The sequence below is a fragment of the Centruroides vittatus genome, unplaced genomic scaffold (assembly GCF_030686945.1).
Source record: "Centruroides vittatus isolate TY-2023 unplaced genomic scaffold, ASM3068694v2 contig_986, whole genome shotgun sequence".
Classification (NCBI taxonomy): domain Eukaryota; kingdom Metazoa; phylum Arthropoda; class Arachnida; order Scorpiones; family Buthidae; genus Centruroides; species Centruroides vittatus.
Genome location: NW_027122655.1, coordinates 523450 through 541657, shown reverse-complemented (window position 1 = coordinate 541657; position 18208 = coordinate 523450). Strand labels below are relative to the sequence as shown.

At 39.1% G+C, this 18208-nt stretch overlaps 2 protein-coding genes across 2 annotated transcripts in view; both read left to right on the top strand.

Moving 5' to 3' along the window:
* The window catches only part of LOC136985992 (CDK5 and ABL1 enzyme substrate 2-like), a 390978-nt gene that overhangs the window by 23508 nt on the left and 349262 nt on the right, over positions 1-18208 (top strand). The gene's annotated exons all lie outside the window — the stretch shown is intronic.
* LOC136986013 (myelin transcription factor 1-like) overlaps positions 1-18208 on the top strand; it is a 67236-nt gene that overhangs the window by 23322 nt on the left and 25706 nt on the right. Inside the window, exons 2-6 of the mRNA XM_067283462.1 lie at positions 15156-15188; positions 15496-15538; positions 16106-16127; positions 16200-17310; positions 17343-17367. Coding sequence (XP_067139563.1) covers positions 15180-15188; positions 15496-15538; positions 16106-16127; positions 16200-17310; positions 17343-17367 — 1210 coding nt within the window. The 5' untranslated portion in view covers positions 15156-15179. The remainder of the gene's footprint in view (positions 1-15155; positions 15189-15495; positions 15539-16105; positions 16128-16199; positions 17311-17342; positions 17368-18208) is intronic.

Below are 18208 nucleotides of genomic sequence, written 5' to 3'. Positions count from 1 at the left end.
TTGGAATTTTTCGGAGGTTATCTGAGATAACTGTCATAATTATCTAAAGGGAAAGATAACGGCGGAGGCTGCCGGAAGAATATCGACCAGATAATTTGGTTTTAATAAAAGTTTTTTCGGAAGGGAAAGGAGTTAAGAATGACGTCGACGGTTTTGAAATTATCTAAGAAAACGGATGACCCAATTTCCACCTCGGAGCCAAGATAAGTTCACCTCTCGTCCGAGCGGTGGCAAAATCCGGCCAATATTTATTTTATTATTTATTTATTTTTTTAAAGTGGCGGCCAAATAATTCCGGTCGACGAATGGTAAGAAGGTAGAACGTCGGTGGAAAGGAGGACAGAGGCGAAAAAAAAGAAGAGCGAGCGCGAGAGAAAGGCCTAGATGTTGGATGCTTCTCATTGAGACATTTCATTACTGTCTGAAGCTACAAGCGGCGTGTGGCGCCCGCGTGGAAAGATAATTTCCGTCGCCATGGCAACGAGGTGGACTGCAAGGATGGTGTGCAGGGGAAGCGCCTCATCTGACGTCGACAGTGAGTAATATTATTTGAATTTACAGCAGGTTGTGATCTGCTGGACGCTGCTATCATAAAAGTTAGAAGAGACGGCACAACTCGCTTTTCTTCCACCTCACCGAAAAGCCGGCTAATTAAGGTTAGATCCTAAAAAGAAATATATATATTTTTTCCAATTTTTTAATACTCTTTCCCGTATTTTCTCCATTTACATTCCGATTTTTATATATCATTTTTCCCTTTTAATTTCTATTTAAAATTCCTTATTTTCTCTTTATTATTATTATTATTATTTTTATTATTATTATTATTATTTTAAATAACATAAAATTTGGAATTTTAATCGACCGGTGGAAAATCCCTATTTCAATTTCCAATTAATCGTTTTTTAAACGTCGGTTTTGTTATTTTAAAGCCGATTTAAAATATAATTAATGATTTAACCACCGAAATTACGTAGGAAATAAGCGATTCCCCATTGGATATTTTTATTCCCGCGTAATTTTAGGACGTGTTAAATTTATTAACAAGTTTTATAACACCTAAATAAAAAAGGGGGAGGATCGATTAATTCGGAGCAAAATACCTCTGACCGGAGCTCGAATATATGAAATTTCCTTGTGTTTTTATTCGGTTTGCCTGGATTTTTCTCGTCCAATTTTCAAATTCTACTCGTTTACATACGCGTGATATTTATAATTAGAGAAAAATACTGTAAAAAAACGGAATGTCTCGCGGTTAGTTTTTATCGTAGATTGCCGGATGGTGGCGAGTTCGGTTTTTTCGATACCCGTTTCTATTAGAGTAGTTATTTTGGTAGATTTAAGCATGTCTGGAGTGAATTATACCTTGATGTTATCTCGGTATCTACTGCAGATTGTCTGTTTTGTATCACTGGCTGTCCTCTCTGCTTCCTCTACTATTTTGTTCTGCTTGTCTGAAGATAGAAAATTGATTGCTGTATTATACAGTATGACGTGTTCTGGAACTTTGATTTTAGCACTTTTATAAAACATACAAATATTGTCCCATATCAGCCATACACTGGCTTTTTTGTTTCCTAAGTGACGAATAAAGAAAAATATCCAAATATTCTCTAGTCGTTTAGTAATTATCGACTATCCGTGTTTTATAAATGAAAAGAATAATTTATAAAACGACACCCCTTTTGAAATTCACTAGGGGTGGGTGCACTTAACGAACATCGTATCCTTAAACTATGTAATATAGACTATGTACAGGAAAAATATATTATTGTAACCACGGCTGTGTTGGAGATAAAAGTTGTTGTTTAAAATTATTCGGATTGTCGTAATTAATTTTTATTTCGACATCGATAATTTTTGTATCGATGTCGAAATTTGGGGAAAGCCAAGTAATTTTTCCAGCTATCGATCAAACGGATGCCAAAATTTGCTGGGAAATATGTAAACTTACACTAAAATTCTGTCCAATGTAGTTGATTTCGTGTTTATTTTCAAAATCTTTGTCAGAAATCGATATTTGGACGTTAATTAATCGAAAGGGCGAATGACTGTGTTTGGGCGGAGGCGAGATGCCGGAGGAAGGAGCTGGCACAATGGGAAGAAAGGTTGGGCTTTTTTGGTGCCGTTTGTCATATTGTATTACAATTGTTGGCTTAATGTTCGGGTTGATCACGTATGGCGCGAACAAAAGTCAAAGTAGTCTGGCGAATGCAGAACGAGTTGGGTTCATCTTTCTTCCTCTACTACGTGTAATGACTACATATTGGTGTGTAGCGAAGCCGTACGATGTTTTGCACACTAATGACGTTCAAAAATTGTCTGGATCTAATGAATGTCGAAAATTTCCGATAAGAACACTCACTTAATTAAAAATATCGGCGTCGTTTCTTTACTAGAAAAATATTAATTATAATTTTAAATATCCGTATATAAAATAGTATATTTTTCGGTGTAAAAAAGAGCGTCGTTTCTGCAATTGCCATTCCGTTTGCAAAGGTAAACCTTTCTAAACGAGAGAGTAAAGAACCCTTTGGGGGAAGAGCTAGTCTAGCTTTGCCTAATTACCGAGCGGGGAGGAAGAAGAAGAGTCGAGAAAAACTAGTCTCGAATGCGGAACAACTCGAATGTTTATGAGTTGGGAGGAGGGGGAGCCGGTTATATGACGTACGACAAGTCGCCAGCAATGATAAAGCGTGGGAACCGGTGGCGGTAGAGGCAAATTGTAGCGCGTCACGTGATACTGGGCCGACCTAATCTGCAGCGACCCACCCACTGGTGCGATAAGGCTTCCCTCTGCACGCCGACTGCGGCCGGAATTAATCCTCGTCCCGTTGCCATGGCGACGCTAACTTCCCCTCGGGTCGATTTCCTTCTAAAGTCCAACCCTCCGGTTACTCTCTTCCCCCTCCTTTGCTCTGCCGCTCCCTCTTTCCTGCAGTCGGCCTTCTATTACACTGTCCGTTCATTTTCCTGTAGGTCATTCGGAGTTACCCGAACAATGCCATAGAGCAATAGGTGCAAGGAGCAGGCGCACTGCCCCAACATTACCTTAATGTTGGGAACGAATAAATTAATTCCGGAATTAAAATTTACAGAGAAATTACCCAGAAAAGAAAACACTATTATTTCAATTACGAATTTTATTTCCACTTTTATATTTAAAGGATAAAATTAATTTTTTCTTCCTCCTTCCTTAAAAAGCTATTAGAGATTTCTTTAAGGGAATTTACCTAATGATTTAATGGCATTTAAATTAACTCGAAACTATTTAATTATTAATTTTGTTTTTCGTTGATATTTTAAACAAACATGTTGTTTCTCCCAATATTTTTTCTTCGATCCCGTTCCACTTCCAAATTAGTGCCAACTCGAAATAAACAATAGAAAATCAACTAACTTAATTCTCTTTCTACTAATCTGACAGCACCATTGTTTAGGGCATCTCCGCCCTCACAATGGGTATATATATCTTATAATTTAAACCGAGCGCAGCCGAAAAAGGGATTAAAAATGCAAACCTTACAGAATAAATTGGAATTGAATTTTTCGACAAAAATGATATTTATATTTACAGAAGAGTTAACGAAGCGTCGTTGAATGAACCAGTTAAATTTTCTAGCAGAAGTATAGAGAGAGAGCGCCATGCCGGTGCCATTCTTATTATCGGCGACAGCGATTTATGATGAAATAACAAATATCGAACCTTTCGTACACCCGACTCTAATTTTTATATTTGGCGCATCTTTACGAATTTATTAACGTATTCGTAATAAATATTGTGGGTGGAGGTGAAAAAGAGAGCGAGGAAAAAGAACTTTTCTCTTCTCTCTAAATGCGGAATCTATAACTTAAAAAAAATCGAGTCAACCTTAATGGGAAATGACGCCTAAAAGTTGACGAAGCTCATCTTCAATATTAAATGATCCATGACTTGCCACCGAATGCGGTCGACTCCGGAATCTTATTTCTGGTTCTTTATCCAACCGTTAACAAGGAACATTTTATACATTCAGAATTGTAAGTAGTCTCCAAAACGGTATACACTTTCATCTTTTAGCTGCACATCCTCTAAGGAACCGGTAGGGTTTGCATGGTTTTCTTTACTTCTTGATGGTGGCCCAAACCCTAGGGAAGATTCTCCATGTTGAACTCATAAGAAGAAAACAAAACTCGAGTGCGTGTAGTTGACAGGAAATGTGCTGTAGGTAGAAGAAATGGGCTTCTCTCACACGAAAATAACAGCTTTACTCCTCCGCTATACTGCACTTGCCTCCAAAGAAAAAATAAGAAGTTTTTTAACCTACTTCGATGTTTACCTCCCGTGATTGGACCATCATTTCCTCATTCCAATTTTTACTCCTTGTATTGCGAAATGACGAATTTTCTACTTCTGCATCTTGCACATCACGTGACGTAATTACGGGAGTGTGTACGTCATTCCAGGCATTATACGTAGGAGCCGGGAATGGGAATGGAAGGTATTGACGTTTTGAAGACTCTAGTTTTGAACGATGTGGTAATTTGTAATCAGGAGAGAGTCGGCAGCGCTTCCAGTTAAGAAATTCGTCAACGCCAATGATATTAGGGGAGGGAGGAAAAGAAGATAAAGAAAAAAAGGAAAAAACATTGTTTAAAAACGTATGACTTTTCGTCCAGATATGTTATTCTTACATGAAAGATTCAAAAGGAGGTGAATAAATAACAAACCGTAAAAAAAGGAATATAAAGCGATACTAGATCATTTCTTTTCCTTTTTTCCTTTGTTCTAGAATAAGGCTCATTTTAATGTTAAGCTGCCAAGCAACGCTTTCCTATCATTGCTATAATGATAAGCCGCTTAGTGCGTGTTTGTTGTTGTCCTCCACCAATTAGATTTCGTCTTTCCTACGCTGGCATTTATTGTCAAAGCACTCTTACGTCGTCACTGCCTCTACCGACGCGAATTATTATATAATGTCCCAGTTGTTACCGTAATAGTTTGTTTTATGGAAGACTGGCGCATGGGTGAGAGGATTCCACTTCTAATATCCGTTTATCGTTCTTAATGGAGGCAACTCTCAAGATATTCGACTCGTATTCCTTACCGCGGCCACATTCTCCTTTTCGGTTCCTCTAAGTGGATACCCCAAATTCCAATGTGCCAAGCGAAATTCGAGACTAATAAATTTCGCTCCCAAATTTTCTTCCCTAACCACCCTACCACCTTCTGTCGTCTATACAATTGATTAGTTACAACCGTAGTAAAAACACCAAACTATTTAGATAATGCGTCCCTACCGCCCGGACAACGTGCCCTATTTTTGATATATTCCGCATAGGACAGTACTTGAAAATTACGAAATATTAACGAATTGGTAAAAATATATGAAATTTTAGATAACATTTTTAAGATGGATTAGCCTATTATTGAGAGAGATAGTAAGTTTTCGATATTGTTATCGTCTTATATATTTATTATTTTTCTTGGTTAGCTAAAAAATATATACTTACAAAAATATATCGTGTACGACATTGCAATACAATGAAACATTTGTATTAATATTCATTAGTTTGATTTCTTCATTTTATAATATTGTTTTGTATAATAGGAAAAAACTACACATGCAATATCGTAACGTGTATTGTACAGTACAATGAGGATGCAAAATATTCTTTTAAAAATAATAAATATCGGTAGAAAATGCGGAGTGATTTGGCCATTTGCAGTAATATTTAAGGTGAGATTTTAGAGCGAGGAAAGGAAAAGAGAGGAAATTCGTTGGGAATCCAATCGACACGAAGAGAAATTAAGGTTTGCCATCCATTTTTGTTACGGTAGCGGTATCGACGCTTCCACCCGACGATCAAATTCGCAGAGAATGCGGCTGCGAGTGCCAGAATAACCGATAAATATTCCAAAGTTTTCAACTTTTAAATAAACTGGAAAAATATTATACTCTACGATTATTTTACGAGTCCTATTAATTTCGATACTTAATTGACTTTGTTTTGTCATTTCCATCATTAAATATAATTGAACTTTAACGATCGAACGTTAATTAATAATCATAAAATACAAAGAAATATCTTTATAATATATATATATGCCACCCTCTTTTTCTATATATATATACACGTTCGGAGACAACCTTCCTAAAGAAGGTACATTACTGTAGTACTGTACCTTCTTTAGGAAAGGTACAGTACTGTAGTTACGTCAATTAAATCTTCGGATATATTCCTACCATTTTATGAATCCGAATGAATATATATATATATATTATTATTATTATTATTAATTATTCCCATATTTTTGTATAAGCTATAATTATTACGTAAAGAAATGATTTATATAAATAAAAATTTCATTAATTCGTAATTAGTCTGCCGAGACAACGGAATGCTTCTTTTTCTTAAATGTATTCTATCGTCTCTATATTAAATATAATTATTAATTATATAAAACTTTCATTCTGTCGAATTGTTCCTCGATCGTACTATATTCGTTTAGTGTGTGTATAATTTATGCCGGTGTATTTAGATAATCCGCTACAGACGTAGGCTACTATACAAAAGTAAGTGCACAAATTAAAATCAAATTATGGAAACATCACACGAATATATATAATATTAATAATAATGATTCGGCGATAAAAAGGATTAAAATCGAATACTTTATATCGATAAATATTTAACTTATTATTTTAAACATGGGAAATGATTATTGTCCGCCTCTTCCAGAGTGAGTCGAATTTAATTAATATTTTCCTTTAAAAGAAATTTATAGAAAATGAAATTTAAAAACAATAACCGTCTTTCGCATATTAAATGTAATGGAATATTCGCCGTTTTTAATAAATAATATTTAAAGAAAGGGGAAAAAACATAGAAACTCTTCGGCGTCATCTTTATAACGAAAGGCGTTAAAAACGAGTGTAAACGTAATTACGGTCCTTTAATTTTTTACCTTTATTTAAACGAGAAAGTTGTGTAAGCGGGAGAAGGGAGAAAAAGGGACGAATAGAAAATTAGCCGTTTTAAAAGGTAAAATTCGGTATAATTTATTAGGGTGGAATTCGGTCATTAGCGCCATCTACGGTGAGGTAAAATAAGTAAATTATATTAATATATATAAGGGATTTAAATAATTACGGATAAAGTAAAGCGGAGAAGATGTAACCCGGTCGACGGTTCATAACGTATCAAATGGAAAATGTTTTATGTATTAGACGAATGTTTTACTTAGCTTAAACCGCGGAAAACAAAGTACGCATCGTCGATCGATATTTACAAACTTTATTTATTTTTTACCGGTAAGAAATTAACTTTTTGGCTTATAATTAATCCGAGTCGAAGATTCGGACTTTAAATCAGACGTTTTATATATATATATATATCTTTTTCTTTATTAAATGGAACGACAAACTCGCTCCCTTCGGTGGAATTTCGGTAGTTTCCAACTCGGATTATTTCGGAGAGAAAATTCGACCGTAACGTCACCATTAGGAGATAAATAATTTTGGCAGGAAATTCGGCGGATTCCACTTTCAATTTCGCCTCCCCCACCCGCAGAAATTGGTCGATAAGTTCGAAACGAGTCCGAAAATAACCGCCGCCGAATACACGAACAAAAGTGCGCGCTCAAATTACCTGGACGGAAAGGTTAAAAAATAAAGTAAAATTTGCACGGGGTGAGGTGGGTGGCGCCGTGGGCGGCTACGCGTCGACGCGTCGGGATGAATTTTCAATTAGCGATTCTAAATGATGCAGGCGGAATGCGCGCATCGCATTGTCTGCTAAGATATTCATTCGAATACTAAAAATTATCTCGGATGTTTAAAATATTAAAGTGAAAGGGAGAAGCGCGGAAGTCTGGAGTGATAAATAATAGATCCGCTTCTACCGACTCCTGATCGATATTTATTTAGAAACTTGCCACTATAAAATAGTTATAATCTGGAATATTGTGATTTGCAATTTAATTCTAAAAATATGATTTATCCTTATTTTTCTTTTTCCCCACCTTTAAAATCGGATCCTGTTCTTCGGATACGTTATAGACCTATCTATTATGTATGCGCGCGTAGGCCGTAAAGTTCTCTCCGACGTTTAAGTTCTCTCGGATAAATTGTTGGCCGCTTCGCACCGAAGCTCGTTCGATTAATTACGGAAAAAGAAATCAATCGATAAACAACCGCGGTTACACGAAAAATACCGCGCGTGACGTATTGTAACGTAACAAAATTTGAATTATGGTCGACGAAACGTACAGAGCGGTAATTTCTGCCGTCGACTGCCAATTTAAGAAACGTAACTTACGGACCGTTCCATTTTGTAACCGGGTGACGTAACCCGGCAACCATTCCGGTTACGCGCACCTGGCAACACGCACTATATCGCTGGTTAATGTATTAAAAGTAGGAATGTAAATATTTTTTACAGAAATTTATAAATAAGCCAACTTTCCGATTAATTTGAAGGTAAACGAAAGGGTTTGTCTTAATTACCGCTGGTGATGGCATTAAGAGTGACGACGGATAATATTTCGAGTACGGAAGTAAGATTTCGGCAGTAAATGTGACACGTAGGGCATTCGATCCACTCGTCCTCGCACCGATTAGAGTGGTTTCGGTCGCGTACGCCACAGTTTTCCATCGACCGCTTAGGTCTAGGACTTTCTGCTAGACACTGCCAAATTGAAGGCAATATATTTGACGCGGGCGGCGCTTAAAAATGCCGGAGTTAGAAATTGGCGTAGGGCTCACGACTTAACGCCAAATCTTTTCCCCGGTTTAACAATTATCACCTTTCCGTCGCGCAGTAGTTTACCTTCAATGTATTACTCCGTATTTTGACGGTTTGTAAACCGCGAGGAGCGACTTTTCTCCCGTCGGCCGCTTCTTATTCGCTCTGGTGTCCCACTTTAAATATTTCGCTCGACACTTTTTGAAATTCTAAAAAGTGAAGAAATCGCCGTAAAAAAGGCGCTATTAAATTAACTTCTTCGCAGATATCTTTAATCGTCGACTAAGAGAAACCGTTAGCGAATTTACTAAATGGTCGTTTGAATAATACTGATTAATTTAAAAATGTCTTCTTCCCTCCTTCACTCGAAATTACTTCCAATTTTATTCGTCCACGACGATACGTCTTTAGACCGCGGGATTTAATAAGCGGGTCGCGTAACACCAAATATTTATATAATTACACTTAAATAACTGCATCGGACGTCATTTATTGTGATATAATACTCTATTGTAACGACGTTTGTGTAATTACAAAATAATCGAAGGTCGATCGATTCGAATACGAAAAAATACGAAAATTTAGCGAAAACATCGTAGCCATCCCGGGCGATTTTTCAATCGTCTTCGACCTTAAGGTGGCCGAAAGAAACAGTAACTTTACGGCACCACCGTCTTCTCGCTCGGTATTGTTCCGTGTTAATATCGATGCTCATTGGTCAAAAATGCAAAATGTCCGATTAGATTCGAGTTTGGTAAAAAAACTGACATTTTTTAAGAAAAATCTTCTTCAAATTTTCCATCAATTTTTTCACTTTGAAATTATCCTCGAATTTAAATTTCGAATTCGACATTAGAGTACTGTAATGTACAGTACGTGTACCGTACGTCGATATTTATAAAAGTAATATGTAAATTTGGAATACATCTTCGAACCTTATTTGCGCAGTTATGGAAAAGACCCATTTTTGATATTTGGCCAAAAATACGGAACGATAGAATCTGGCATATGACAAACCCGACATTTTCCACTTCCACTTAACAACCGAGTAAATATCGAGGGGGAACACCCACGCTATTCCCGGGTTTCGAGAAAAATGATTTAAAGGTCGTAAACGGAAAATTTTTGACTAAAAGTTTCGGTTAATCCGGACGGATCGAATAGCTTTTACCTCAGATTTTATTTTTTAAAAAAAAGAAAGAAAAGAAAAGATAATGAGTAGCGAGCGGTATTTAAGAAAGGACGGACCCACCTTTGGCCAACGGAATAAATGTATTTGTCGTTGTTTTAATGCGTATCGGAACTAATCGCGGCTTACGGTACGAGAACGTATTTGTGGAAACAGATTCTTCCTATTGATTGGGGAGGAGAGTTTACGGTCTTCTGCCAAATGCCGAGAAACTTCGCTTCGACTGGTGCCCATCAATTTCTACTTTTATGCAAATCGCATTTTTAATAAATTGATTAATTAAAGACCAAATCTAATTATTACCGAAGTATTCGAATTTCGATACCCGCCTCTGTTAAAAGTCGTTAATTGTAATAAAATAGAAAAATTCGATTTTTTTTTCATTTACGAATTAGAAAAGTCTCTTTCGTTTGTTAATTTCTCGGAAGGGAGGATGCGGTCGAATTTTTTCCCTCTTTTTTGTAATTTCGACAAGTTCGGTGTGATAAAAGACGAGTGAGGAACGCCGAGTCCCACGCTTCTAACAATTAATCAATTTTTCAAACTAATTCTATACCCGTATTCACACGTACGAATATTAATCATCGTCATTATCCTGGCATTTTTCCTCTATCGATTATCATAAATTTATCGAACGTGGCGTAAACTTAAAGAAATTGTGACGGTGACAAATATTACGAAAATTCTATCTTTAATTCGAGTGTTTCGTAATTAAGCCTCTCCTCGGATCTTGCAGAGGAATATTTTGTCGGATAGATATTGTAGGCCTACGCCTTATTAACCTTAACCGCATTACGACGTATATATACGTAGGAGATTATATTTACAATAAATATTTCGTCTAAAGACATGGGCTTAGAAGTTTCCGTAGTCGTATGGTTAATCGGCATCTCTTCTAAATTATTATTGTACAGGTAATTCGTAAATAAAGAAAAAAGTGTTAAGTCTTTATAAATATCGATTACTCGGTTTTACTTTTAAAATAATTTGTTAGAAAGACAAAATCGATTTTATTTAACGAAAAGCCGCGTTTGAATAATTTTACAAAATTGAAGCCGCAAAATTGGCCAACCCAACCCAAATCTTTATAGTTAAAAAAAGAAAATTAAACAGTTGGTTGGTCGACGGGTTAATAACTAGACTCGGCTAGTCCCCATTTTCTTCCATTCCTGGTTTCTGCAAAATACGAAAACTCCCAAAGCTTTAGACCAAGTATTTGAAACAGTTGGGAGCCGAACGACCGCCCTTTCGACAAAAAAGTCGATATTCGACAGACCACCGACGATCGGCCGTACCATAGAGCCCTAACATGGCGCCCGACATTCTCTATTTAGTCTCGTTCTACCTTACAAAATACGGCACCATTCTACGGGCTTGTTTATATCATTGTTTATAATTACGGAACGGCTACGTAAATGTCTGCAAATAGTCTTTTACGGAGACGTTGGAATAGCGATTTTTGATTTTGCTACGTTGACATGGCTATTAAGAAAGAAGGGTCAATCCCAGGAAACTGGAAGTAACGTTTAAAATTACACACGTATTATCTTATTGTTTACTAAGAACAAAGACATCCCACTCTTTCACCCGTGAAACTCGAAGCTCGAACTAGGAATATCGAGAAGGAGAAATTAAAGCAGAAATGTCGAATTAATCGTAGATTAAAAATATCCGTCCGTGGTAATTTTTCATTGGAATGGTCCGATAATTTCTTTATTGTATAAAAATCTACGGTACAATAAATGGAGTGGATTGTACGGAACGTATTCCGAGTCCGGTCGTGCTTTTTAATCCGAGCGTAATTTAAAAATAGGAGAAAATCGAATTTTGCGAAAAATATTAATTCCCCGGATAAAGTAACGAGACGATTGATCGTTACTTCCCAACTACTCGAATTTCAAAATCGAAGCGCCTCGTCCTCCTCCGACTCGAATCGTTTCGGGAATTTTTCCAAACGACAAATAACCGGAGACGTCGGAAATTTGAATTTTTGCTTATTTTCTGTCTGGGGAAACGTCATCTCGGACGGGAGGATTCCCGGTATCGACGATGATTATTGTATTAATTCCCACGATAATTATTGTTAGGAAGACGAGTGAACCGAGACTACGTCGGTTAAGATCGTCGTCGTCGTCATCGTCGTCGTCATCACCATCATCATTCCGCGCGAAGAATACAAAAAACGATTCGGATGATAATCGATATTAGAAGGGACGGCGCATCTCTTCGGGGAAATTTAAAATCGACGATTTCGACTCGATGGTGTGGCGCTTATTATTGCCTCTTCCCGTAGAAAATTACGACGATAACGACCGTTATACTTTATTTTATCGAATAACCCAGGATTAAATAATTACTTTTATAGAAAAAAAAACGCGGAAACTATTAAAGGAATAGCCAAATTGCAATTTTAGTAGGATTTGATTTCCGGAGACGGTAACGACCCTCGTAAAACTATCCTTCGATTATTGTTCGTTTATAATTAAGTGTAATCCTATATCAAATTATCCAAATGATTTTTACTCCGCCGTAATACGGAAAGTCGCCGGCGTTAATTACGTCCAGGCCCGACGCCAGACCTTTATTATTATTACTATTTTTAATTCTTACCGTATACGGAAGTACGGGGAATGCTCGATTCCGACTAGCTAACAATCCAAGTGCTGAGCATTCTGCTTACGGTTAATCAAAAAATCGATATTTATATGTTAAACATAATTTAATTTTCGGAAAGAAATTTGGAAAATTTGCCACAACCACGACGACAGCACGTTCGAAGGTTTAAAGTAAGAAAAGCTGTTGATATAATCGTACTTTTTAAATTTCTCATACACCTACGAATTTCCTCTTCTTAATATTTCACTCCCCCGGAAAAGACGATTATTTTTTAAAACAATGGCGAAAAAATGCAATTTTCAATCTTCTAATTTGTTTACTTTTATTTTTTCCTCTCTCTCGTTCCTATAGGACTAGACTGTAACGTCAATATTGCATTTCTTAGAAAATATGACGATGCTATAAACATGTTAGAAGAAAATGATACGAGAACATGATATCGACGTTAGAGAAAATGTATCAATGTATAACGTTTCCGTTCATCCCCACCAATGACTATAAAACGTTAAACAAACTACGGAATACGAAAAGACTGCGGATAGGTAGGGACCACCCTACACAAAACATGTTTTCCACCAGGCGCATTTTTCTCTTTCTATACTCCCATACGATAAATTTAACTTAGATTACGTATTTCCGGTCCAAAAAATATATTATTATATATTTCCCAACCGTTCGCTTAATATTAATTATTTGTAGTACGATGGCAAACCGGCCGCATTTACCAGTCGTACCCCACGCGATTTTCCACGTAGCGACTAAGAAGGGCGCACGCATTAGTTTATTTATCTGGATATTTCGGATAAATGCTATTTAGCAACGTTATTATCTGCGTGTCGTTAGCGGAGTTGGTCACGAGAGAAAAACTCCCGACACTTGAAAAGTTTACTTTGTATTATGTAGAAAAGGGACCGATTGTCGGGCCGTAATCGAAAACGATTTTCTTACTCGTGTTCATTTTTAAGGAGAAACAATTACTTTCCTTCGATTTCCGCATTAGTTTTCGCTTTAAATGTACTTAAAACAACTCGAAATTTACTTATGCAAAAATTAAAAACACTGGGGGGAACGCTTTACTTGTACGTAAGTCGGGGTACGCCCAGCCCCAAGACTTGGAAATTACAAAATACGTTCCGCCAGGAATTAATATCAAATTAAAATTTTAAAAACGATCTCGTTTTTCGATAATTGGAGAAACGTGGCGATATAAACGTCGTTATTTACGAATCGATCGGAAAGGAACTACGTCACGGCGGTCAAGGAGGAGGACGTAGAAAGAAGGGCGGAGCCAAACGAGGAAGGAGATTGGAGCTTTAACTAGCGTAGTTGTGCGGGAAAAATCTCTCGTTTACTTGTAGTAGTGGAGGAAGACAGCCGACGGGCACGTCCGTCATCCCCACTCGGCTTTAAACGCGACTCGAATTAAAGTCGCTTCCGATTTCTTCCCTTTTCGAAATTAGCCAGAATTTCCCTCCGAACAAAATTTAATCGGATTTTTAATTACCGATTTTTCCGGAGGTAAAGACCCCCCTTCTTTCGCCTTCTACGTTTTGCCTCCTTCTAAAACATCTGTTTTTCCCATTTATCACCGTGCCCGTACTACTAGTGTTATTTATCCGGGCAAGGAATGAACTTCCGGCCACGCGCTCTGCCCGCCCCGAGATCTTTTTAATCTCACGTGCCGGCTTCCGGCCACCGCGCCCCACGTAACGCTCTTCTTCGTCGGGCATTTTAAAATTTTGCTCCCCCAACCCGGAAAAAGGCGCGGAGGCGGAAGGGACTTTTTACTGTCGGAAAGTCAATGGTTGTTAATTGTGGCCGAGAAGAAAAGCGGCGGCGCACCCCCCGCCGAGAAACTTAATATAGTCATTAGTAAGACGCCCGTTCCTCTTCTATTAACGGCGGAATTCGAAAAAAGGGGAAGGAGGGCGAGGGGATCCGCCCGGAAGTCGGAAATCGGCAGAGGTAAACGAGTGGGCGTTAATAAAGGAAAAGTTTGAGAGAAATTTACAGAAACCGAGCGTAATTGTACAATAATGATTCGCATATTTGAAAACTGATGTTATCTTTGCGCAGTTTACTGTCGAGCGACGTTCTAAATGGCAAATTGATTGATGTTTAATAAATGACGAAACTGTTATTACTCGGCTTACGCGGCGGTCGGCGCTCTTTCGCCACCCCTGCACGCGCCATCCGCCGCCGCAAACGATCGACGCTTCGAACCACCCGCCCAACGACGATCGATCGATCGATCGATCGATTTCGAGTGCCGCGTTTTTTCCGAGCGGCGGGTGGCGACTCGATCCGGGAACCCCGGAGGAGGGTGAGGAAGAAAAGTTTGGGCATTTACGCCGGGCGGAAGTGGAATTATGTTTTCTTATCGATTTTCGCTCCTATAAATACCGGACGAATCTTTCGTAGGCAGCGTGGTAATTTGTCAATCTTTCCGGGCAGCCGGCACGACTTGCTCCATCTCTCGGGCGAGGCGAGAACTATTCGGAGGACAATCGATTAATTAAATCGATGAAGTAAATATCTATTTGTTTAGGTTTTACTGTTTTAAAGATAAGTTTCGTTTGTATTTGAAAAATGCATTTTAAAACTTAATTTTTTTTCTTTTCAGTTAATTCCTATGGAGAAGTAAATTATGGAGAAGGTAATGACGTAATTAAAAACGATTATTAGTGTTTAAACGATATAATTATACGGAATAAAGGCGCGAGAATTTTCTAATTTGATAAACGAGCCGAAGGCTTTAAGTGTTTAAAAGGCGGCCTTAATTTGGACGCGTCAATCTCGCATCGAAAATTGATTTTAATTAATTAGAACGAGCCGGGCCTGTCTGAAGGCCGATGTCTCGAATTAAAGGCGTAGAAAGACAAAAACGGCTAACGACTCTTTTTAAGTCGATAAATGAGGACGATAGAAAAGCCTTTAAAAATCTCTTCCTTTCTTCTTTTCAGATAGACCAAGTCTCCGAAGAGTTCCAATCGGGAGGACCACCAGGTAAACGTTTCCTTGGTAACAGGGGTGTTTTTCCGGATGATTAATCACGAGCTGTCTTGTGGCAAGACATACCATTCGTGCTTTTGACAGTCCGAGATGTCGTTGACGTAATTACTCACGACACCTGTGCAGCAATGTCAGTCGTTTGAGGAACCGAAGGCAAATCTCCTCTCCTCCCCACTCGAAAGAAAAAAAGGGAGAAAAATACTTTTCCGGACAGCGATCCTTTTTAGCGCACTTAGAGTCAAATTAACACTCTCCTCGTCTCTACTCCGAGATTCGGAAATTCGTGGATTAAACGAGGAGAAAAAAGAAACGCTTTAGAAACTCGGTTAATGGGAAGAGTTTTTTCTCCTCTTCTCGGCGAATTCCGCAAAAAAAAAAAACGTCAACAAGAATGTAAATGGAATCTGTTTTTGTCGGCGGTTAAGTAAATGCCCAAGGTTTTTAATGGAGTGCTTATTGTTAGTTAATTCTTAGTCATTCGATTAACCGGATTCGGATCTCTTTCTTTCCCTTCCTCCAATTAATTATACTCACGCTCTTTTTTTTTCTTTGCCTTTTCAGAGGTTCCCGCCCAGGAGGCCACGTGAGTGTTTCTTGTCTCTCGCGCGTTTTGATGGCCGAGACGGACGCCGTTCTAACAATGGTTTGATTTCAGAGTCGAAGCCACACTCAGCATTTCGAACAAACGAAAAGAGCCGAACGAAGATTCGGAGGAGGAGCCGGCCAGCAAGTGTTTGCGAGTGTCGGAAGCCGTCGAGACCGACAAGGGGGAGATCGAAGACTCGCGCCATGCGGAGGAGGCGGAGCGCACGAGGTACGCCGAGACGGAGAGTCGAGTGGCGGCGGAGACTCAAGAAGCCGTGAGAAAAAGCGAGCCGGAAGTGGATGAGGACACGAGGATCATCAAAGAGGCGGAAGCGGCCTTGAGAAGCCTTTCGGGGGACTTCGGACAGACGGAGGCCTGTCCCTTCTACGGGGAGGCCGACGACAAGCCCATGTTCGAGAACCTGTTCGAGAAGAAGACCGACAGCAGACCTTCGGGAGAGACCGTGACCAACTCGTGGAAGGACATCGTCACCCTCAGCGCCTCCTCCAGTTCTTGCGGCAGCCTGGAAAGGTCGCCGCTCAGATCGCCAGTTCTGTCGCCTGCCGCCGTGGTCAAAGTGGAGAAGAGGGACGAGAGAGAAGCCTGTTCCTGTTCCTACGGCGAAACCCAGTGCAAAATAGAAAACGTCAAAATGGAGGACAAGACCTGCAAAGTTCTCGACAACTACGCCGCCGACAGGAACGACTCCTACGACGTGGAGAACTTGCTGAAGATCGAAGAGGAATGTGCCAATATTCAGTCGCTCATGTCGACTCACGACTATTACATGGACATCAAAGAAGAGCAGAAACCGTTGGTTCCGGTCGTTAACCACGCCATGAAACAGTGCTTGACTAACGATCTGGCCGCCATGCACAGGTCCGGCGATGCCATGTCGTACGGCCCCTGGTGCCAGGATCAGGATCAATGCCAAATGCGTTACCAGACTCAGTACCAGTGTCAGATGAGTGCCATGTCCGCCATGGACGGCACGCAGAGGTACACGGTCCTAGACGGAAGATACCAGGACCAGAAGAGCTTCGAGGAGCACCTCTATCCCATTCCGGACGACGATAATCCCCTGGTGATAGACGAGAGCAGACTCAGGTCGACCGACGACGACGACACCACCGACGATCTGCCCAGTCCTCAGCACTACTTGGATCGCACGCGGACAGGATGAAGGTGGAAGAGTATCCCGCTTGTCAGCTGGGAGGACACGAGATGGCCTTGAAGGGTGAGTCCTTTCCCAATTTACTAGCTAGATTTCCCGGGGCCTGCGGGTACGGCCGCTTACTCGCGCAGAAATGCCGAAAGTTCAACCCAACGTCCGGACGAGTCTTCCCATTACCGATAGATGGCGGGAGTGGACAAACGTTTGAGCGGGACCAGTTTCTGGTAATAAACATTTACTCGGTGAAATACATTTATCTGTAACTCGTTTTATTTAAAAGTGGTTGAAATATTTTTATAATAGCTGGAAATGCTGCAGAAAGAATATTTTAAAAAGAATTAATCTCTCCAAATTATCATTTTAGTTTGCCAGGTTTTAATTGCAAGAGTCGAGAATAGAAGATTCCTATTGGTCGAGAATATAATAATTATAAATTTATCTTTAAATTTGGCACTTACATTATTTCGGTAACTCTCGACATAGTGCCTCTATATTAAATTTAAAAGTTCCGTACGTACCATACATATTTTCCACGTAACTTACTGTACGACTCGGAATTTTAAAAGTCAATCCCGTCAACTCTTAGGTTAAGAGGAAAAGCCCATAGTCATAATGTTTATAAACACCAATTATAAATATTTTACGGGGGAATGTAAGGAGACTTTTCGATATGGTGCGGTCGCGCTAATCCGAACTAATCGAGACCGGTGGTAGTTGGGATTAATGAAAAGTTCGGATTAACAAGAGTATAATAGTAAGGATACGATGTTTACGCTCGGAGGTCATTTTTTACTGTTGTAAAATATTTTGCAGCAGCAAATAAGGTTAGAATCGTTAAGTCAAACGGGGTAACAGAAAAAGTAAGCAAAGATGCTCACAACACGTGACTTACGTGTACTTTATA